This window comes from Taudactylus pleione, unplaced genomic scaffold (assembly GCF_031769625.1).
Source record: "Taudactylus pleione unplaced genomic scaffold, aTauple2 ptg000007l, whole genome shotgun sequence".
NCBI classification, from domain to species: domain Eukaryota; kingdom Metazoa; phylum Chordata; class Amphibia; order Anura; family Myobatrachidae; genus Taudactylus; species Taudactylus pleione.
The window spans coordinates 20,556,009-20,581,122 of record NW_028284410.1 but is presented as its reverse complement, the minus strand read 5'-3'; the positions used below and the strand labels follow the sequence as shown (position 1 = coordinate 20,581,122).

At 45.9% G+C, this 25,114-nt stretch overlaps 1 protein-coding gene across 1 annotated transcript in view; it reads left to right on the top strand.

Annotated features, from left to right (window-relative positions):
• The window catches only part of IL22RA1 (interleukin 22 receptor subunit alpha 1), a 44,352-nt gene that overhangs the window by 9,626 nt on the left and 9,612 nt on the right, over positions 1-25,114 (top strand). Inside the window, exons 4-6 of the mRNA XM_088460572.1 lie at positions 1,559-1,740; positions 3,753-3,891; positions 8,642-8,763. Of these exons, the coding sequence (XP_088316698.1) occupies positions 1,559-1,740; positions 3,753-3,891; positions 8,642-8,763 (443 nt within the window). The remainder of the gene's footprint in view (positions 1-1,558; positions 1,741-3,752; positions 3,892-8,641; positions 8,764-25,114) is intronic.

Here is a 25,114-nt window from a genome sequence, read left to right as displayed (position 1 = left end):
TAACCAACAATGTATGCACTGTAACTAACAATGTATACACTGTAACTAACAATATATACACTGTAACCAACAATGTATGCACTGTTACTAACAATATATACACTGTAACTAACAATGTATGCACTGTAACTAACAATATATACACTGTAACCAACAATGTATGCACTGTAACTAACAATGTATACACTGTAACCAACAATGTATGCACTGTAACTAACAATGTATACACTGTAACTAACAATGTATGCACTGTAACTAACAATGTATGCACTGTAACAAACAATGTATGCACTGTAACTAACAATGTATACACTGTAACCAACAATGTATGCACTGTAACTAACAATATATACACTGTAACTAACAATGTATGCGCTGTAACTAACAATGTATACACTGTAACTAACTATGTATGCACTGTAACCAACAATGTATGCACTGTAACTAACAATATATACACTGTAACCAACAATGTATGCACTGTAACTAACAATGTATGCACTGTAACCAACAATGTATGCACTGTAACTAACAATGTATGCACTGTAACCAACAATGTATGCACTGTAACTAACAATATATACACTGTAACTAACAATGTATGCACTGTAACTAACAATATATACACTGTAACCAACAATGTATGCACTGTAACTAACAATATATACACTGTAACCAACAATGTATGCACTGTAACTAACAATGTATACACTGTAACTAACTATGTATGCACTGTAACCAACAATGTATGCACTGTAACTAACAATATATACACTGTAACCAACAATGTATGCACTGTAACTAACAATATATACACTGTAACTAACAATGTATGCACTGTAACTAACAATATATACACTGTAACCAACAATGTATGCACTGTAACAAACAATGTATGCACTGTAACTAACAATGGCCAACATGTCATTTGATTATTCCTTTACTATGCACTATGGGCCCAATTCAGAGATGGGCGCCGTGTACATTCTGAGTGATGTTTTTTGCAACTGCGCATGTGCGAAAAGTCCGGGAATCCCTTACTGCGCATGTGCGAAATCAAGTGACCTATGTCATTCACAATTGTGTACAGCATCACCAACACTTGAGAAGAGCTTTGCAATCTCTGGGCATTACAGGGTGGAGACTGGGAGGTGACATAAAGTGATCGCAAAAAGGGGCCCGTTCATGGACATATTATGGGAGGGTCATGGGCGTGTCTGGGAATGCTGCTGCATTACATTTCGCAAAGCCACAGCTTTGTTTAATTGGATTTGAGGAGAGTAACTAGAGTAGACCTAGGTTACCGCAAATGTTGATAGTGTGATCGATGTTACGTTGATGTTGGAGTGTTTACAATCTCCATAACAATTGCACATACCACGCCATCGCACCGTGGAGAACAAAGGCTGAGATTAGCATTTGCATATTCCCACAACTGCTATTGCGAGAGCGGCTTCCAGCGTGTTCACATTACCAACCATCTCTGATTCAGGTTCTATGTTAATATACAGCTATAGGTTAATTTTGGAATTTATACTTTTTATCCTACCTTCTACAGCTTATCTAATTTTGCCAAAACTGAACTATATTCAACATGTCAATGCCATAACTATAGTCATTCCAACTCTGTCTGTGCCAATGAGAAGTAAGGACGGTCAGCCGATGACTGTAGAAGAGATGTACAAAGATGACCTTTTGACATATTACCTTTGCCTTTTGAACCCAGAGAAATCCGAAATAGTAAGTTTTATTTCATTGTACATTTTTCACTACTGATTTATTTTAAAAATGAAGTGAATTAAATGTTTATGAAAAGATAAATGTTTATGAATGTGAGGAAGATTGGAAAAGGAAAGAACACGGAGGACATTTAATATGACAGCGTCATAAACCTCCAGGCCTGTGCATTGGCTCTCCTCACAGACAACCAGGGGTTACGTTTTTATGGGGAGGAACTTTGTAGGCAGATCCAATAATAGATTGTGTTATAGCAGAAGGGAGGAGTTATATGGTTTTTCAGGGGTGGGCGGCCAAGTCACCCTGTTTGCACCGTCTAATCTGATGGCGCCCACCCATTCTTGCCCACCGGCATATTACAAGCTGCGGCGCCATATTTACAAAAATCACTGCTGCTCTCTCCCACTGGGAGTCCCAGTCCCCAGAATTCTGATGCCAGGTGTGACGTTGACGAGCATGGAATTCTGGAAGCGGCCATGGGATAGAGAAGATGGAGGAAAAGCAGCAAGGAGGAGCGACCCACCTACAGGGACATTTCAAGAGAGGAGGGGGCTCGTGTGCAGTCTCCGTCACGGGCCCCCTCATCTCAGTCCGGTGGTCGGCAGCACACTGATAGACTCTGGGCACTAGAGTTTGCCCAGAGTCTATAGCGCATGTGCAGGTCACCCGGAAAATGGCCATGGTAGCCATTTTCCCTGTACTGCGTATGCGCAAAACGACAAGAAAATGGCGTTTTTACAGTGCTGACACCGGCGCCAATGTGGGTCTCCGGAGAGGTAAGTATAATATGGGTGCAAGGTGTGCGGTGCGGGCCCCCCCTGGACCCAGAGGCCCATGTACAACACACACACTGCAGCCATTATAAATATGCCCCTACCCACCTACCATCACAAGGTAAGAATGAGGCAAACTGCTCCCTCGTGGCTAATGGTACCCACCCCAGTACACGGCCTCCCCCCTTGTGCAGCCTTGCACCCCGTAATTACTATTTTCTTTATGTCTTTGTTTTGGCAACCATGGCCACGCCCCTAATCAGGCCATGCCATTTGAGCTCGGGGTGCCAAAGGAAGCTCTCGTCCTGAGCTCCGCAAAGTCTAGAACCGGCCCTGCATCCACCAGTGTGATTGCAGATGCCGGATAGGATCCATTTAGGTGCAATCATGCTGATTTCCTCACACAGCTTGAGCATGGAATGAATATATACACGTTAAAAACGACAATAACAATCACTTGCCTGTCATGACACTTCGCTTTGTACCTGCACTATTCAGCTGGACCAGAGTGTATGTGTTTGTGTGTGTGTGTGTTGGGGGTGCCGCGAGTGTGGGGGTTCGGAGGTTCCGCGAGAGAGGCGGTCAGGGGGAGCCGCTACAGAGAAGTTGAAGGAAGCCGATGGGAAAGGAGAAGATCAGGAAGGAAGCAGGAGGGGTGAGGTGCCGGAGCTGGGTGCAGGGGGATGTAAGGCCCAGGAGGAGGAGCACCAGCCCCTGCGTGACCCGGATTTGACTGGGGAAGGATGTCAGTGGGCGGGGCTTCGGCTGGACGGCTGCTGTCACAGTACAGCAGCTGTTTAAAAGGTGCTGCTGCCTGTTTTTTTCTCTCCCTTATCCCTGGGGCCCTTCTGATCCTCGGGGCCCGGTATGGTTGTCCCCTTTGCCCCCGCCTGTTGCCGGGCCTGTATCCAACCACAGTCCAGTTGATCAGACATTGGTTGAATATATATTACTAAACAGCAAAATAGATAAACACAATCTGATGCAAAAACCATGCAGTTTTCCACAGGCTTTCTGTAATGGCTGCTATCTGATGGTTGCTAAAGTATTTCCCCTTTGCACATGAAACTTCCTGTTTTATAGAAATTTGCTAGTATAAATAAGCACTTTTGTATTGGAGCTCTACAGTTGGCAATCTATAAAATATTGATATAACCATTTCTATTTAGGGAAAGTTTTAATCCAATTATAGCTTAAATATTTCTTAAATCTGTACCATGAAATATTTTCATTTTATTCTAGTGGCAAAAAATCCAGAGCGAAAAAAAATTTGACGTTTCCGGTTTGAGTCCTAACACTGAATATAATGGAAGTGTGTACATCTTGATCGGAAACCAGAAGAAAAGTGCCATTCAGAATTTTGTGGTGAAAACACTTCCAGGTAATCAAACATACCCCTCGGGTTATATTTACTAAAGTGCAGGTTTTTAGAAGTTTAGATGCTGCCCATAACAACCAATCAGATTCTACTTCACATTTATCTAGCACCTTCTAAAAGATAATAGCTAGAATCTGAATGGTTGCTATGGGCAACATCTCCACTTCTAAAAACCAGCACTTTAGTAAATATACCCCCTAATTTCCTATTTATTCAGTAGCAGTATCCCAACTAGTGTCTATAAGTCAAGGTAAATCTGACAACACAGGATTACTACTTTTTCCTCTACCTTTACATCAATATGCAATTAAAACACAAATTTACAGTCTGATATTTAATTTGATAATTTAAAAAAAATGTTTGCTAGGACATGGATGATTGCTTAACACACATTTATTTAGCCTAGCCATCTATGGGAGGAATTCATACTGTGCGAAGGACAAGATGTGCCATTTCGGAACGGCACATAACGTATGCTGGCATTAAATTTGCAATGTCTGCACTATACTCTGATGTGTCAAGAGTCATGGGATAGCAGTATGTAAAGGTAATGGATGGTAGCGTCACCATACTGTGATGTCTTGGAAATGCCCAGACCTGCATCAGTTGTAATCTGACATCTCATAAGTCAGTTTGAACACCGGGTAGGCTGCTCATGGTAAGGATATTTGAATTTCGGAGTACGAATGGAGCCCGACGGATGGGACACTTCATTTCCGAAGTTGTGTGGATATTCAACATTACTCGATCTACGGTGTCAAGTGTGTACCGGGAATACGTCATGGAAGGCATTACCATCCACCATTTACTTCTCAGTGGCCGACCACAGGTGCTTAATGATTGTGACCAGTGGCATCTGACCATGGTAACAGACAAGCAGGAGGTACCAGACGCATTTCCAGCAAGTCAGTGCAGCATACTTTATCTTCCTTGGGATATGGGAGCAGAAGACCCACCAGAGTGCCCCTATTAACTCTATGACAACAGACACAATGCCTCACCCAAGCTTGTGACATCACTAATTGGACCCTGGAGGACTAGCAACATGTGGTATGGTCCGATGAGTTATGGTTCCAGTTGCTTCAAGCTGATAGTAGGGTTTGGGTGTGGCACACATCCCATGAGGCCATGGACCCCAATTGTCAACAAAGCACCGTGCAGGCGGGTGGTGGTTCCATAATGGCAAGGATTGTGCTCACATGGCATGGGTTGGATCCGCTGGTCCACCTGAAAAGGTCATTGCTGGTAACCGCTACATTGTATTGCTTGATGACCATTTGTAGCCCTTCAAGGATTTCATGTACCCCCACAACGATGGAATATTCCACCAGGATAATGCACATGTCATTGGTCCCAAGTTGTCTAGATTTGGTTCGAGGAGCATTTTATAGAGTTCTGACGAATAGTGTGGCCACAATGTTCGCCTGACATAAACCCAGTCAAGCATTTATGGGACGAGGTGGAGAGGTCCATTCGCAGCCAAGATCCTGCATCTACAAATATCAGGGAGCTGTGAGAAGCTATCCAGATGGCATGGCTCAGCATCTCTCCAGAGGTCTTCCATTCACTTGTGAAATCAATGCCACGTGGGGTTACTGCACTATCCGGGCTGGTTGGAGTCCTACAAGTTAATAGCCATCTACGCCATGACTTTTGGCACTTCAGTGTAAATGGCCAATATGTGCATGGCTCTGCATTGTCACGAGCACAGCTTTGAATTGAATGCCCACCAAAGAATGGATTGTCAGCACCACACATGTTGATCCTTTAATAATTCAATGGGGAATAATTGGTTGTAATATGTGTAACCAGCTCTAAGGGGAATTCATCATAAAATACTATTGTCTAGGTAAATTTATTTCAGTTGCTTCTAGAAATTACAAAATCTAGGAGCAACAATTTACATAAATTAAACTATTTGTTACTGTATCAGTGTTCTATGTTCTACAGCAAACTACAGATTGGTCCTCAAACACCCAGCGTCTAAACACAATACAGAATGAGACGCCGGGCACGACTGAGACACATACTATATTTTTCTTTAAATTTTGCCGTCTTATTCAAAGTCGCAGCAAAAAAAACACTAACAGTATACTTAGATACTGGGCTGCGACTTTAACTGTACAGGAAGTTTTAAAGTCATAAAAAAATCACAGATGAAGCACAACGTAATTTGGCATGAGAAAAAGTAGCTCCCACTCACATCAGAGCCCTTCTTACACAGATTCAGACTCCGTCGCACACAGATGTACAAATGTCGCACACTCCACCTATCAGTGTACGTCGGTGACGTGCGGTGAGGTAAATGGCCTGGAAGGCACTGGCTAGTATCAGAGTCAGATTTACACATACATATATGAACCCGAGGGTTCATGTGGGCATTATACAAAGGTGCAGCAGTATATAGTGCTGGAAATTTGGTGTGTTTTGATCAGGGATGTGCAGAAAAGTGCCTCACCTGCCATACACTTTGTACTCCAGAGTTTTGACTATAAAAATGATTAGAATAATACAAAGACGATATTTATAATATTTTCTTTACATTTTTCTTATAAGGCTCTGCTAACCTGTCTCACCTGACCACACATCACTGGTGTACGCTAGCAATCAGTGGCATATCTAGGGGGGGTTGAGCAGGGCAAGTGCCTTGGACGCCGTTGAAACAGCGGCGTGCAGGTTTTTTTTGTGGGCACCGCCGGCTGTGTTCCAGGACACTGGTTTAAAGTCAGTGTAGTGTGTGCCGCACAGGACCGGCAGGAGCGGGGTAAGCTTTGTGTGTGTATTTTTTCTGTGTGTGTCCTACAGGTATATATGTAAGGGGCACTGCATAGGGGGGCCACTACTGAGACACTATATAAGGGGCACTACTGGGGGCACTGCATAGCGGGGACCACTACTGGGGACACAATATAAGGGGCACTACTGGGGGCACTGCATAGGGGGAACCACTACTGGGGACACTATATAAGGGGCACTACTGGGGGCACTGCACAGGGGGGACTACTACTGGGGACACTGAATAGGGGGGACTACTACTGGGGGCACTGCATAGGGGTGACTACTACTGGGGGCACTATGTAAGGGGCACTACTGGGGGCAATGCATAGAGGGGACCACTACTGGGGATACTATATAAGAGGCACTACTGGGGGCACTGCATAGAGGGGACTACTATTGGGTGCACTGCATAGGGGTACCACTACTGGGGGCACTATAGAAGCAGAACTACTAGGGGAACCACTACTGGGGGCACTATATAAGGGGCACTACATTTGGGGGACTACTACTGGGGGCACGGCATAGGGGGGACTACTACCGGGGGCACTATATAAGGGGCTCTTTTGTGGGCACTACATATGGGGACTACTACTGTGGGCACGGCATAGGGGGGGCTACTACCAGGGGCTCTATTGTGGGCACTGCATAGGGGGGACTACTACTGGTGGCACCACGGTCCAGGACACTGGTTTGAAATCAGTGTAGTGCAGACCGCACGGGAGTGGCAGGATCGGGGATTCAGGTAAGTGTTGTTTGTGGGGGTTTTTTTGTGTGTCCCCTATATATGTAAGGAGGACTGCAAAGGGGGGGCACTGCATAGGGGGGACCACTACTGGGGGCACTGTATAAGGGGCACTACTGGGGGCACTGCATAGGTGGGACTACTACTGGGGCACTATATAAGAGGCACTGCATTGGGGGGACTACTACTGGGGGCACTATATAAGGGGCACTACTGGGGGCACTGCACATGGGGGACCACTACTGGGGGCAAGGCATAAGGGGGACTACTACTGGGGCAAGGCATAAGGGGCACTATTGGGGGCACTATATATGGGGCACTAAATAGGGGGGACCACTACTGGGGGGCATGACATAGGGGGATTACTACTGGGGGCACTATATAAGGGGCACCACTAAGGGCACTGCATAGGGGGGACCACTACTGGGAGCACTGCAAAGGGGGGACTACTACTGGGGCACTGCAAAGGGGGACCACTACTGAGGGCACTGTATAAGGGGCACTATATAAGGGGTACTACTGGGGGCACTGTATAAGGGTCACTACTGGGGGCACTTTATAACGGTGCATTACTGAGGGCACTGTATAAGGGTGCACTCCTGGGGGCACTGTATAAGGGGCACTACTGGGGGCACTGTATAAGAGGCACTGCATAAGGGTCACTGCTACTGGGGACATTGCATAAGGGGCACTACTACAGTGGGCATTGCAAAAGGGGCACTACTACTTTGGGCATTAAGGTGCATATGGAATGGAAAGGAATGTTCCTAGAATGGTGAGAAACTATGGTGTGTCATGTTGACACGCCCCCATTTTCCAGTGGCCACATGCCTTTTGGCATGTGACCATGCCCATACTTGGCGGGGCTCCTTTTTTTACTTTCCCTGGGCTCCAAATACCCTAGTTACGCCACTGCTAGCAATGTAGTTTTGTTGCTCCCAGTTGTATTATTTATGCGAATAAGATACACAATTTAAGTGAGACCTGGTGTAAAGAGAGAGGCTATTTGGCGCAACTTGAACAACAGTGAGAAGAGAACACATAAATATATAAAAACTTTAGACTAGTACAAGCTTTGTCAGGATGGAGATAAATTCATACATGGAAATGTGCTGCTCAGTGTTCCGGATAATGCTTCCAATTACATTTAACAATTGTAAAGATGGAGCTGAATGGACACTGCAATGGTGTATAATGTTTTGGCATTTTTTTAATTCATGTTTCTACTTACAGATCATTCATTATTCATATTGATTGCCTGTCTAATTATCATATTTGCTATTGCCTTGGTTGGAGCAATACTTTACATGAGCTGTAAATATGTTAAACGTGAAGTGGAAAAGCCAAACTCTCTTGTAAGTATAGACTATAGCAATATAGTCATGTATGTAGTATGCGTCTATTGTATTTGTGTCATTGTCTGTATACTCACATAAACATGCCAATGTAGAACTGTGCATAAATACTGGAGGAATTACTGTATGTATATCCTGTCAAATATGAGTTTATTTAACCACAGTAGTGGTCAAAATGGAACATGTCTGATTGTGGTGAGAAAGATTTATAGGTCTATTTTACATACAGAGGGGTAGATGTATTAAGTTTTGGATAGAGAGAGAGTGAAGAAAGATAAAGTACCAACCAATCAGATCCTAAATGTCCCTTTACAGGCTGTAGGGCCCAATTATCAACAAGTTTTATCATACGCAACAAAGTTTAAAACTTGTTGCGTATGATGATTATGGTGATTCAGCCAATCAGCCAATCTGTTTGCAAAATGACAGTTGGGTGCTGATTGGCTAGAGCACCATTTATCATATGCAACGAGTTTTGAAACTTGTTGTATATGATAAAACTCATTGATAAATGGGCCCCTGTGTTTGAAAAGTGAAAGGAGCTGATTGGTTGGTACTTTATCTCTCTCCACTTTATCTCTCTCCAAGGCTTAGCATAGACCCCAGAAATAGATGTGTAAGAACTCATTTTCAAGTTTAAAATATGAACTTTTCTGGTTTGAAACTATGTGGATAACTCTTATCCATGCATACCTACTCTTTTGCCAGGAATCGGTATGATATACCGCTGGACGGGATGCCGGTGGCCAGAAGACCAACAGCGGCATCCCGATCTTCAATATTCCGACAGGGGCTGTTTCGTATCCTGCTGGTTCACGTTGCTCTCAAATTTGTAGTGGGTTGGGTAGAATCAGGTGTAGCCATTCAGACAGGGGCGTTTCTAGAGAGGAGGGTGCCCGTGTGCAGTCTCCAACACGGGCCCCCTCCTCTCTGCCCGGCAGCCGGCAGCGCACTGAGCTGTGCGCGGCCAGCGCTGGAGTTATACACTCTGGGCACTAGAGTGCGACCAGAGTCTACAGACTATGCGCAGGTCACCGGGAAAATTGAGCATGGTGGCCATTTTTCCTGTACTGCACATACGCAAACGACGGGAAAATGGCCGCAGCGGACATTTTCCAGTAGTTTTTTCAGCGCCGGACCCCCACGCCAATGTGGGACTCCGAAGAGGTATGTAACCGTATGGGTGCAGGGTGTGCGGTGCGGGGCCCCCATTATAGATACGCCCCTGCATTCAGATCATCACAATGTTCACACCAGCAGGATAGGAGTGTGCTGATTTGTCTTATTCAGAGACCTGTCCACTTTGTGTGATTATGTTAGGACAGGGAGCTTTGATATTGGGCGATGTCATTGTATGAATAAGGTGACTAAGAAAAGCTGGAGGCCATGGACGGAATGTTAAATAGTGAAAGGAGCAGGCAATTATTTTTTTGAGGATAAACCAAGATAAACTGTAATGTCAAACGCACGATATGAGGTAGTGTTCATAATTTACATATTACTAGCTTATGCTCTTACCCAGGGCTGGACTGACCATTGGGCACTTCTGGCAAATGGGCTGGTGCGCTCTGCTCGACCAAGAAAAGACGGGGCGTGCCGCAAGGCCAGGCCACCAAGACTCGTGACACACCCCCTTGAAACTTAAATACGCCCCCCTTCGCGAGTGCCCGCACCTAAGACGTGTGCACAGGGCGGACTGTCAGGGCTGATCCACAGCCCCAGTCCGCCCCTGCCATTACCAGAATCTTGCATTGAGAAACAACATATCTGATGGTGCCATACCATAGAATGCCAGCATATTATGTCATAATAACAGAGATGAGGGGGTTACACACAATCACAGATGTCAGGTATAGAAAGGAGACCAGGAAACACTTCACACAGTATCAGGCATCCCAGTCTTACACACAGTATTCAAAATGTAATTGTGTTTGTACAACGCAATAGCACTGGAGATAGAGAATCCCTGCTAATTCATTTTGGTCATCACTTAGCAGTACATCTGTGCTTACATGCACCTATCAATAACTGCAAATTCTTTTAGTGATAAAAAAGACACCTATTGAAATTAAAGTATGCCCACAAAATAAAGTATATACCTATGTCTGTATGCAGATACACTTAGCTATGCAGAACGGGAAGGGAATGGGTGGTCAAACGCAGCCTGAGTTCAGTAACGGTGCGTACAAGAAATTGATTATGAGACAGACTCACATGGAGACGCAGATACTCCAGTCTGTGATGGTGATGACGGCTGTCAGGACTAGCTCGCCACTTCTGATAGGCCGATTAAAGATTCAACTCCGCAGCTGATTGTGATTTCTTCATGATTATACCGATGCCGTGTTCTTGGGGGCATATTTTAGATAAAAAAATTTTCTGCTTAATTTGTACAAAAATTTAGAATGATTATACCTGCTGTATTATAGAGGGATTTTTACCCAATCCAACCTAATAGCTATTGCATTTTTATCTATCAATCTTTTAAAAAAAACAAAAAACTTTTCTTGTGCTTATGACCTGGTTGGGTGTAAATGCATCTGATATACACATAACATAAACCTATTGCATATGTTAGTGGCAGGACCAGCGCTTTATTAGGTAGCTGCCTTGGGTGTCTCTGGTCTGACCCTCAACCCCTCTTTCACTCCCCATTGTCAACAAGTGGAATATCGCACTGCCATTCTAGTGTAAAGCTGGGTACACACCATACATGCCGACATTTCACTCCCTCCTTCCGAGAGGGAGCTGTCGGGCCCGGGAGGCTTGTCTGCCTTTCCGGGGGGCCAGGAGTGGCACCCGATTTTCGGGAGGCTTCTGGACGAATCGGGAGGGTAGGCAAGTATGGTACACACTTGTCCAATCCACAGCAGATGAGCAGCAGATCAGACTGTTTATACAATCCTACTGCAGACCTGCTCACAGATTGTACTTCCAATCCTCGCTACTCACTTGTCCAAATTTTCAGCCGACCTCCAATCAGTGTCTGCTGAAGCAGTCTGTTGAAAAAATACATTCGGCTGTGCAGGAAAGGAGATTTATTAATGAGGAATTTAATTAATTATAATGGTGACGATGGGGAGGTTGATAATGAATAACCTGATTATTGGATGGGGACAGGATTCCAAAAAAAACAAAATACAATGGCGTGGGGCTCCCCCGACAGAGGCATAACCAGCTCTGGGCTCTTTGAGCTGGCCCTCGTTCAAAAAATACAGGGAACAAAATGTGAAAGGGTCCTCCATATTTGTTGAACCAGCATCAGGCTCTTGGAGCTGGCACTGGTACTTAAAATATAAGGAACAAAACCAGTGGCGTAACTAGGGCAGGGCGAGCAGGGTGCATGCCCTGGGCGCCGTGGGACCGGCGGCGCGGGGGGGGCGTCGCCGGCCACGTTCCAGCCCGCCCTAGTTAGCCACCAGTGTAGCGCCGACCACAATGAGTGCGGTCATAGCTACACATTTACACAGGACCGGCGCTAGGCTTCCAGCACCGGTCCTGTGCTGCACTCCTGAGCCCGTTCCCTCCCCCTGAGCGCTTGCCCAATAGTGCCAGGAGGCGGGCTCAGGCTGTGCATAACACACGCATCGCCGCCAGTGCTGGCGGCGATGCGTGTGTTGAACAGCAGCCAATGAGAGTCAGATAGACTCTCATTGACTGCTGCAGCACCCACTGCAAGAGCCGGACTTCCGTCCGGCTCCTGCAGTGGGTAATGGGACAGACATCATGACATCATGACGTCTCTCCCATTATGCTGAGCGTGCCAGCCCGGGAGGACTGGCGGGCGGCGGCTGGAGCGGTGTCGCGGTCCGGAGCAGCAGCGTGGATTCAGGTAAGTATGTTTTTATATATTTTTTTTAAAAAAAAACCTGTCAGCACTACTGGAGGCACAACGGGGGGGTGGCTACTACTGGGGGCACCATTATTGGGAGGACCTCTACTGGGGGGGGGCTATTACTGGGGGCACCATTATTGGGAGGACCTCTACTGGGGGGGGCTATTACAGGGGGCACTTAATCAGGAGGGGGACCCTCAACTGGGGACAACAACTTGGGGGGGGAACTGCTACTGGGGGCATTATAAAAGGGGCCTACTACTAGGGGCACTGCACTGGGGGGACCACAACTGGGGGCAATAACAGGAAGGACCACTACAGGGACCACTGGATAGGGGGGTCACAACTGGGGGCCTGCATCAGGGGGACCACTACTGGGGGCACTGCATGGGAGGGGGGGGACTACTGCTGGGGGCACTATATAAGGGGCTTACTGCTAGGGGCACTGCGGGGACCACTACAGAGGGCACTAGATAGGGGGGGATCACTACTGGGTGCCTGCATAAGGGGGACCACTACTGGGAAAGCTGCATGGGGGGGACTACTGCTGGGGGCACTATATAAAGGGCACTGCATAGGGGGGACTACTACTGGGGGCACTATATAAAGGGCACTGCATAAGGGGATACCACTACTGGGTGCACTGCATTGTGGAGACTGCTACTGGGGGCACTGCATAAGGGGGAACACTACATAGGGCACTGCATTGTGGGGACTGCTACTGGAGGCACTGCATAAGGGGGAACACTACATAGGGCACTGCATTTGGGGGGACCACTACTGGGGGCACTGAGTAAGGGGAACTAATTGGGGGCTGTATAAGGGGGACCACTACTGGGGATACTGTATAAGGGGCACTACTATGGGCCTGCATAAGAGGGACCACAACTGCATACTGGGGGTACTGTATAAGGGGTACTACTGGGGTTAAGGTGCATATGGATAGGAATGTTCAGCGTGAAAATAAAGGGGTGTGTCATGTTGACACGCCCCATTTTTAAGTGACCATGCCCATTTTTTTTCCGCACATATCGGGTTGTTGGGGGGGCTCCCTTTTCAAATTTGCCCTGGGCTCCAAATACCCTAGTTACGCCACTGAACAAAACAAGTAGGGGTCCCCCATATTTTCAGAACCAGCACCGGGCTCCACTAGCAGGGGGGCTAATGCCACAGCCAGGGAACACACTTGACGGGGTCCCCTGGCTAAAGCATTCATCCCCCCTAACTAGTCAGCCCAGGCCAGGGATTCCTGGGGAAGTGAGGACCCCCCAACAAAGAGGTTCCCCTCTCCAGGGCACCCAAGGCCAGGGCTGAAGCCCAGGGCTATCCCCGCCATCCCTAGGCTGTGGATGCCGAGTTGATAGTCCATTAGTAAAAGTTTATTGTCTTTTACAGGTGGAACTACAGGTCCCAGCAAGCCTCTCCCGCATGCTGGTACTTGGAGAACCACAAGTACCAGCAGGCTGTGGCATTAAGGGCCCGCTGGTACCTATACTACCCCTGTAAAAGAAATATTAAAATAAGAACTATACACAGAATGTTTTAATAATTTATTTTGCTGCACCGTCATCTGGGGGGGGCAGCAACCTTTAAGCTCTTCTACATGGATGCCGCCTCCCCCAGGACTTCCACGGCATCTTCACCTGGAGGATGGAGGTTTTTAAGCTCTTTTGCATGGCCGCCGCCCATCCAGGATTTTCCTGGCATCTTCTATCTTCAGGAGCTCTTCATCACATCTCCTCCGTTGTCGAACTGACACCCGCAGCCTTGCGCTAGCTTATATAAGCCCGCATAAAGGGGGCTGGGTGAAGACACAGCGAGTCGTGACTCGCTTGCCGCAGCCATCTTGAATTTCAAAAATGGCGCCACTATGCCATTTTTGAAATGGGAAGCCGCGCCTTCTCCCACTGACGAACTCTGCATGGTAATTACCTAGCCATCTCCTGCATCATTCTGCCACTGCCATGCCCACTGCCACCAATGTCATGCCCGCCGCCGCCACCACCATGCCTGCCACATCCGCCATCACCACCCCCATGCCCGCTGCATCCCACAGCAGTGACGGACAGTGGTGGATCCCACCGCCACGCTGATGGTGTGTTGGGCTGCCGGGACAGGATATCGATCACCAGCTCCTGTCTCCACAGCCTACACACTACAAACTCGGTCACCTGGTCGTCAGTCTGGTCTCCTAGTTGTTAAGCATGATTAAAAACCAGGAGATCCGACAGGCGACCAGGATCGGGTGTGCGGGTCGGTCGGTGGAGGGTATACACCTGTCCAAAGCCGGTTGGGAGTCAGATCTCCCGAAGATTGGGTAAGTGTGTACCCAGCATAAGAGTTAATGTAGATTGCTGTCCTGATAGGTACAGTGATTGCAGACTAGCAGGGACAGTCCTTTCTGATGCTGTCTTTCAATCTTGTGGCTAAAGCAGTACACAGTGCAATCAGTTAATGAGCAGGTATGGCAGAGATTGAAGTAAGTAGAAAGGGAGATGTACACCGATGGGCAGGGGGTAGCATGTGACTGAAAAGCAGGTGGGCAGAGGGCCATGTAAGAAAAAAGCAGAGGAACATATGAGAAAAGCTGTTGGACAGAGTGATATGTGAGGAAAAGCTTTAGGACAAAAAGACATGTAAGAAAAGAGCTGGTAGGCAGGGGGCCATGTCAGTAAAAACCTATCGGGCAGATGGGCATGTTAGAAAGAGTTGGTGGATAGAGGTGCATGACAAGGAACAGCTTGTGGGCAGAATGGTATATGAGGGAAAAGCGGGTTGAAAGTGGTTCAAATATGAGAGAATAGCTGGAGGCGGCAATGGGCATGTGAGAGAAAAGCTAGTGGGAAGATGGGACAGAGGGAAAGACTAGTGGATAGCAAGGGGCTTTTTAGAGAAAAGCTGGTATAGATTTTCATGCTCTCCTTAATTTTTTTCTGAAAAATTGGAACCTAGTGCGCTAATTCAACACATTATTTGGGCAGTAAAACCAGCCTCCAACACATCTTGTAGTACAACACCTACCAACTCCCACTATGAATCGTGACCAGTGGCGTAACTAGGGAGGGCGAGCAGGGTGCGTGCCCTGGGCGCCGTGGGACTGGCGGTGCGGGGGGGCACCGCCGGCCACGTTCCGGCCCGCCCTAGTTAGCCACCAGTGTAGCGCCGACCGCAGTGAGTGCGGTCATCGCTACACATTTACACAGGACCGGCGCTAGGCTTCCAGCACCGGTCCTGTGCTGCACACCTGAGCCCGTTCCCTCCCCCTGAGCGCTTGCCCAATAGCGCCAGGAGGCGGGCTCAGGCTGTGCATAACACACGCATCGCCGCCAGTGCTGGCGGTGATGCGTGTGTTGAACAGCAGCCAATGAGAGTCAGATAGACTCTCATTGACTGCTGTAGCACCCACTGCAAGAGCCGGACTTCCGGGGGAGGGGGAGGGGGTGGCTACTACTGGGGGGACCTCTACTGGGGTGGGGGCACAATGGGGGGTGGCTACTACTGGGGGCACCATTATTGGGAGGACCTCTACTGGGGGGGCTATTACAGGGGGCACTTAATCAGGAGGGGGACCCTCAACTGGGGACCACAACTTGGGGGGGGAACTGCTACTGGGGGCATTATAAAAGGGGCCTACTACTAGGGGCACTGCACTGGGGGGACCACAACTGGGGGCAATAACAGGAAGGACCACTACAGGGACCACTGGATAGGGGGGTCACAACTGGGGGCCTGCATCAGGGGGACCACTACTGGGGGCACTGCATGGGAGGGGGGGGACTACTGCTGGGGGCACTATATAAGGGGCTTACTGCTAGGGGCACTGCGGGGACCACTACAGAGGGCACTAGATAGGGGGAGATCACTACTGGGTGCCTGCATAAGGGGGACCACTACTGGGAAAGCTGCATGGGGGGGACTACTGCTGGGGGCACTATATAAAGGGCACTGCATAGGGGGGGGTCTACTACTGGGGGCATTATATAAAGGGCACTGCATAAGGGGATACCACTACTGGGTGCACTGAATTGTGTAGACTGCTACTGGGGGCACTGCATATGGGGGAACACTACATAGGGCACTGCATTGTGGGGTCTGCTACTGGGGGCACTGCATAAGGGGGAACACTAGATAGGGCACTGCATTTGGGGGGACCACTACTGGGAGCACTGAGTAAGGGGAACTAATTGGGGGCTGTATAAGGGGGACCACTACTGGGGATACTGTATAAGGGGCACTACTATGGGCCTGCATAAGAGGGACCACAACTGCATACTGGGGGTACTGTATAAGGGGTACTACTGGGGTTAAGGTGCATATGGATAGGAATGTTCAGTGTGAAAATAAAGGGGTGTGTCATGTTGACGCGCCCCATTTTTAAGTGACCATGCCCATTTTTTTTCCGCACATATCTCCCTTTTCAAATTTGCCCTGGGCTCCAAATACCCTAGTTACGCCACTGATTGGGACGAATGTCTATCAAAATTGGGACTGTCCCTCTGTTTGGAAATTAACTGTCTGAAGTTCATCTCATAAAGTGAAATTTGATGCCACAGTTTTTATACACCAGTTTGACCAGAGAGGAGCCTTCCATCACTATTTTGTGAAGTTGGTTAATCTCGGCTACTTCTAGTATATAACATATCAAATTCAACAAGTGGCAATTTTGTAAAAACCACAGAAAAAAATCCAGAAAAAAATAAAGAGGTTGTTGTGACAGGCTAGGTAGCTCACACTGCAAGCAGTTTGAGCAGTACGTAGTCAGAATATCGACATCAGAATGTTGACATGGTCTGAATGTCAATATTCAGAATATATTGACTGGTAGAGAAGGTTGACATTCAAGATGTCAATATTCACAATATTGACATAATATTGTTACTATTAGAATATAGACATTGTGAATGTTGACAGACAGTGACTCTGATGTTGACACCCTGTTTTAGGATTAGGCTGCAAGTAGGGTTAGTTTTAGGGTGCGAGTGGGGTTAGGGTTAGCGTTACATAAAAAGTGTATTGGAAATCGAATTGTCGCCATACCGATTGTTGACATTCTGGTAATGTTGACAGTATGTCAGTGGCAACATTGTGAATGTCAACTTAATATACCACACCCGTTTGAGCTATCTTGCTTGTCGGCATGTGTTAAAGAAATATGTCACAGAAAATCCCTTCTTCACTAATGGGTCATTCTCCTGAGCATAAACAAAGGAGCAGTAATATTTACCATAATATATTAATATTAATATAAGTAAATAAAAAAATACATAAATAAGTAAGGGGGCACAATAATGTATTATAATAACTAAGGGGACACTAATATTTTATATAAAAATAAGGAAGCACAATAATAATAATAATTATAAATAAGGAGACAATATTATTATAAGTAAGGGGCCACTACTAGTTACACAAATGAATAAGGGAGAACAATTTTTTTTAGGGATGAGCGGTTTTGACTCGGTTCTTTTTGAGTTGTTCTGATTTATCTTATAGGTTATCCAAAACATGTGAGAGCCAGATAGCCAATATGATGCCATTTTTGAGATCTGAGCATAACCGAGTAAAACCGAACTGCTCATCTCCAATTTTTATCTATCACGTTTGCAACTTGGTATTGAGTCTTATGTCAGGCAACAAGGGATGCCTGATGTAACTATTGACTTTTAAAAATATTAAAAACATACCATATAACATAATCACTCATACATTTAAGCTATAGATGTGTGCCGGACCATTTTTGCTGGTTTTGGTTCCAATTAGTGATCCAGTTTTGGTTTTGCAAAAATGCCGTGACTGGTTTTGGTTTTGGATTTTTTTCCAAAAATTGTCAAAAAATGCTAAGATCACATAATTTGGGCCTTTTTTTGGTTCCTAGAGTATTATTAACCTCAATAACATTAATTTCCAGTAATTTCCTTTCAATTTTGACAACCTCACAGCTCACAATATTGTTCACCAACTTTGGCCAATGGCTGACTTGCTAAACTAAGCAACAGAGTAGCGACACAAATACACGGCAATTATTTCTGTTTAAAAAAGTTTTGCAAAGTAGTAATGTATTAGCAATAACCAATCAAACCAACTCACAAGTACTTTCAATAGAAAACAATCCAACACAGAAATTTACTAAGAATTGTGTGTGGAATATCATTGCTCTAAACTAAAGTAGTAGTAGTTAACAAACAGCAAGGAAAAAAAAACATAAACCATGTGTAAAGTAGCAACAGCAGACGTGGATGCCCCCTACACAAGTTGCACATGCTCCCAGCACATGCCTATTCTTAGTGCCCAATCTGTACCTCCCTCCTGGAGGCCCTGGGCCACTGATGACTGGCACCCTGTGCCCAGGGAAAGCCCCGATCAATCAGCCATTTTGTTGAGCAGACCCCAAAAATCTCCCCAATCATAAAAATAGCGTCCATACCTGCATGTGGGTCGTATACATTGCGGGTCAGATACAGTGCGGGTCACATACAGTGCGGATTGCATACAGGGCCTGATTCAGCAAGGAACGCAGTTGCTTATACGCACGCAATTGGTCGATTATTTCACACTGTGCATGCATACGCATCGCAGTGCGCGAACCAGACGCTGCGTTCGGGACTGCAATCGCAGAGGATATGCAGACCCATGGCAGAGTGATTCACAAGAAGTGCATTTGTGGGCGGTGACGAGGGGTGGTTGGGTGAATGTAGGCGTGCCAGTGCGTTTCGACTTCGATACCAGACGCGCCTGAGGTCTCATAGCATGCGCAGAAGTAAGCCATTCCTGAGTAAGGTCTGGGCTTCATTAACTGTGCGTCTGGGTCCGATGTTACCGATTGTTTTTCTATGTTGGCCAAGTATACGGATGTGAGTAAGGGGAAGTGGGTGTCCTAATGTCAGGCTGCGATTGCAATGTGAATGCAAACATTTAAATATCACCAGCGGGATCTCATGGTTTTGACTCAGATAGAGATCCGAGGCAAACAGAGAGATCCGAGCTGAGGCTCAGATCGCCTCAGATCTTGGAAGTTCAGAGTGGCTTAGGTTTCAAGGAATCCGAACTGCTCATCTCTACTTAAAGCATAGGTAAGAAGCTAATGACTCTTTTTTTATCCTGCTGTAATATTCTAGGTTACGTAAATCAGTTAAAGGTCATAATAAATTATTTACCCCGCAGATACCCAGGTATAAATAAATAAAAGTGGCTACAGTGCAAAAAGTATAATTCAAAGTATTAAACAAAAAAGTTAAATGATACAAAAAATTTAACTCAACAAATTAAATAAAAAAGAGTTGGTTTAAAATAGCCTTCAGCATTTTTCAAAATTTAGGGAGAAATGTATCAAGCAGTGTAAAGAGTGGCGAAGTGGACAAGTGGATCTGTTACCCATATCAACCAATCAGCTTCGAGGTAGCATTTATCAAGTACATTCTGTAAAATGATAGGTAGAAGCTGATTGGTTGCTATGGACAACTTCCCCGCTCTTTACTTCTTATATTATTTTATTAAAATAAATTCAGGAATTTCTATCAATGATCTACACTAATTACTCTGTAATGTAAAAAACAAACACACCAATACTTATTCTTAATTAATATAAATAAAAACAAACAGTAGTTTATAACATCAGTATGTATTTGCTCCTTTTGTCATACTTCCCAACTGTCACACATTCAGCGGGACAGTCCCGTTTTTCTGGACTATCCTGCTGTCCCACCCGCGGGCCGCAGTGTCCCACGGTGGGGGGGGGGGAGTTGAGGGGAGCACATGATAGCAGAGCAGCGGGTAAGGAGAGATAGAACAGGTGTCGTGCACATGTGCACAGCGTAGGGAGGTCCTGAGGGCTGCCCAGCATCTCGGAGAGTGCTGGGCACGCCCCCACAGTGACGTAAACGGGGGGGGACAGTTTTCCTGAGGCCCCACCTCTTTCCCACAGAGCCCCACCCGCTTTTTGGATGCGCGTGTGAACTGTCCCTCTTCATGGAACCTAAAAGTTGGGAGGTATGCTTTTGTTACGTTACAACTTTTGATCCTTTTTTTACATTACACCTAAATAAACCCTGATGCAATCAGTTGTCTTCAAAGGTCATATAATTAATTGATTGACTTTGATATGTGTCCTGCTAGAACCCAAACTAGGTTACTGCATTTTCAAACGAGCTTCCTTATAAGTAAATCTGAAAAAATGTATGGCTATAAGAAGATTTCAAAATCTTTTAATATCCCAGCGGCATTGTCACATCAATCACAAAGAAATAGAGACAGCATAGTACAACTGTAAGTCTGTGTAGAACAGGCTGACCTCTAAAGTTGACCATCTGTGCGAGTTGACCACTTGTTATTGATGCTCTCAAGAGGCCTCTGGCAACTCTCACAGTTATTCTTTCCTGGCAGAATTGAAAGATACTATCCATAGGACAATTTCTGGCCACTTCCAAAATCTACACTAGGGAGTGTTGCAATAAGAAAACTATTGATAAAAAAAAAAAAAATCACAGAAAATCTTCCTAGAAAGTATGTGAGACCTTATGAGACTGAACCTCTGGACCTTAATGCTTAGCAATATGTTTGATGCACGTTTAACATTGTTCATCATCCCAAGCTCTGCTGTAAAACATGGTAGTCAGGTAGTGGAAACTATGGTGGTACTAAACTGAGGGCTAAATGCAGGGGTGTATCTATAATGGGTGCAGGGTGTGCTAGGCACAAGGGCCCCTGGGTCCAGGGGGGCAACGCACCACACACCCTGCACCCATTGAATTACTTACCTCTCCGGAATCCACGTCGTCGCATGGGTCCGGAGCTGTAAAAACGACTGAAAAATAGCCACCGTGGCCATTTTCCCATAGTTTGCGCATGCGCAGTACAGGGAACATGGCCGCTGCTGCCATTTTCCCGGTGACCTGCACATACTCTATAGACTCAGAGTGCACTCTAGTGCCCAGAGTCTATAACTCCGGTGCTGGCCGCGCACAGCTCAGTGCGCTGCCGGCTGCCGGACAGAGAGGAGGGGGTCTGTGTCGGAGACTGCACACGGGTCCCCTCCTCTCTAGAAACGCCCCTGGCTAAATGTATGAAAGCTCTGGGAGAAAACCCTGTTACAGTGATAGTGATCAAGAACCTATGAGAACACATATTACAGCAGTAGAATAACCCAAATCTTACAGCAAAAGTCAGGTTGAAGTGGCTTAAATAAAATAAAAAATCAGGTCCTTTGGTGCACTAATCAACGCCCAGAACTTACGGTGCATACACATGGTCAGATTTGTCAGATGAACGATTGAACGATTTGAAGAACGATTTGACCAATGATTTGAACGATTTGAACTGCGAACAATTTTTGACTGCATTAAAATGAATGGAATCGTCCAAATCTGACTGCAAACACATCAGATGTCAGATATCGTTATCTGACCATCGGGAACGCGCATCGTTCATCGTTCATCTGACAAACATGTCAGACATGTCAGATTTTCCTTCAGATATGAACGATTGAACAATTTTTAAAATCGTTATCGTTCAGATTTAAAGAAAAATCTGACCATGAGTATGCACCATTAGTCATGTTAAGAATGAATGACTTGAAAATTATTGTTCACTGGCAGTCCATGTCCATATTAAGCGAAGAATAATGAGTAACAATTGCAGCTATGCAAAGCTGGCGGAGACTTACCCAGATATACTCACAGCTGTACATGTAAATGTAAAGCACTTGGAGTCCTTTAGGAGAAAAGCGCTAAATAAAATAATTATTATTATTATTATTATTACATGTACATTTACCAAGAGGGGAGAGAATACCTATGTCATCCTTTATTGCCTGCTTTTTATTTGTACTTATGTTAGGATTTTAATTTCTAGAAAAATTGATAATGTTTTTTATGCAGTTTGGAATGACATATTATTTTATTTTAATCAGAGGTAAAAAATCCCTTATTTAATCGATTTTGCTTCCATGATGTAAGACATTAAAATGACCACTGTATATTAGTCATTAATATCTAAGAACTTCTCGTTGTATCAACCTATAAATAGCCCGTCATTGTGGAACAGTAAGGTATTAGACATTGTGACTGAAAAATATAATAAGCTCGTTGATTTAAATGTACTTTTTTTATTTGAAATCATTGCACAGTAGTCTATTTTGATTCTATTTGACACATAGGTGTTATCAGGGAAAATGGTTCTTCATTACCAATATCTGAATCAGTTGTGTAATTACTTATTCCTTCACGTAGTTTTATTAAAGAGTCGCTGTATATTTATTATGAATGGCATCTTCTTTATGTTTAAATATCATCCATGTGTTTTATACATATTATGTTTTGGAGCACTCCAATTTCCAACATGCCAAGTTTACAAAGTTTTTGCTTGTTCATTTTTCTTCTCCCATAAATATTACCATATAAAACGACTAATGATAGATTACATTTGACATTTGACATACAGAAAAAAAGACATTGTAAATGGGTAGTTAGTAGGGGTGAGCGGGTTCGGATTTCTGAAATCCGAACCCCCCCGAGCCCCCCCGATCCGAGTCTGATCCGAGTCAGGCTCGACTTTTCCCGCCTGACTCGGATCTGAAATCGAGGCAAAACGTCATCATCCCGCCTTCCGAGTCTCGCGGGTTTTGGATCCTATATAAGGTACCCGCGTCGGCGCCATTTTCTCACTCGGCTGTGGACAGTGAAGAGGGAGGGTGGGAGTTAGGGCTGTGTAGTGTAGTGTAGTGTAGTGCTGCTGTTGTCCACTACTTCAAAGTCCATAGGGGCTGGCTGTGTTGTGCTGTGCTGCTGTTGTTAATAGGGGCTGTGTCCACTACTTCAAAGTCCATAGGGGCTGGCTGGACTGTGTTGTGCAGTCAGTTCTCCATAGGGGCTGTGTCCACTCCAAAGTCCTGTGCAGTGTCCCAGTCCTAAAGGAGTGCTGTAGTGTTGTCCAGGGGGTGCTCTGTCCATCAGGGGTGCTCCCCCCAAGTGCTAAAAAAATAATATATTTTCTGTGTTTGTGAATTGTGTGCGCAGTAGCCGCACGTGCATCAACAAAGTAGTGCCAAGCGTGCGCCTGTGTCATAAGTAAAGGGCCGGCTGGCTTGACCGTTAAAGGGTGCTGTAACCCCCGAAAGTACACTCCAGTCCAAACCAAAAAAAAAATATTTTCTGTGTTTGTGAATTGTGTGCGCAGTAGCCGCACGTGCATCAACAAAGTAGTGCCAAGCGTGCGGCTGTGTCATAAGTAAAGGGCCGGCTGGCTTGACCGTTAAGGGTGCTGTAACCCCCGAAAGTACACTCCAGTCCAAACCAAAAAAAAAATTATTTTCTGTGTTTGTGAATTGTGTGCGCAGTAGCCGCACGTGCATCAACAAAGTAGTGCCAAGCGAGCGCCTGTGTCATAAGTAAAGGGCCGGCTGGCTTGACCGTTAAGGGTGCTGTAACCTCCGAAAGTACACTCCAGTCCAAACCAAAAAAAAAATAATTTTCTGTGTTTGTGAATTGTGTGCGCAGTAGCCGCACGTGCATCAACAAAGTAGTGCCAAGCGTGCGCCTGTGTCATAAGTAAAGGGCCAGCTGGCTTGACCGTTAAGGGTGCTGTAACCCCCGAAAGTACACTCCAGTCCAAACCAAAAAAAAAATTATTTTCTGTGTTTGTGAATTGTGTGCGCAGTAGCCGCACGTGCATCAACAAAGTAGTGCCAAGCGTGCGCCTGTGTCATAAGTAAAGGGCCGGCTGGCTTGACCGTTAAAGGGTGCTGTAACCCCCAAAGTACACTCCAGTCCAAACCAAAAAAAAAATTATTTTCTGTGTTTGTGAATTGTGTGCGCAGTAGCCGCACGTGCATCAACAAAGTAGTGCCAAGCGTGCGCCTGTGTCATAAGTAAAGGGCCGGCTGGCTTGACCGTTAAGGGTGCTGTAACCCCCGAAAGTACACTCCAGTCCAAACCAAAAAAAAAAATATTTTCTGTGTTTGTGAATTGTGTGCGCAGTAGCCGCACGTGCATCAACAAAGTAGTGCCAAGCGTGCGCCTGTGTCATAAGTAAAGGGCCGGCTGGCTTGACCGTTAAGGGTGCTGTAACCCCCGAAAGTACACTCCAGTCCAAACCAAAAAAAAAATTATTTTCTGTGTTTGTGAATTGTGTGCGCAGTAGCCGCACGTGCATCAACAAAGTAGTGCCAAGCGTGCGCCTGTGTCATAAGTAAAGGGCCGGCTGGCTTGACCGTTAAAGGGTGCTGTAACCCCCAAAGTACACTCCAGTCCAAACCAAAAAAAAATTATTTTCTGTGTTTGTGAATTGTGTGCGCAGTAGCCGCACGTGCATCAACAAAGTAGTGCCAAGCGTGCGCCTGTGTCATAAGTAAAGGGCCGGCTGGCTTGACCGTTAAAGGGTGCTGTAACCCCCGAAAGTACACTCCAGTCCAAACCAAAAAAAAATTATTTTCTGTGTTTGTGAATTGTGTGCGCAGTAGCCGCACGTGCATCAACAAAGTAGTGCCAAGCGTGCGCCTGTGTCATAAGTAAAGGGCCGGCTGGC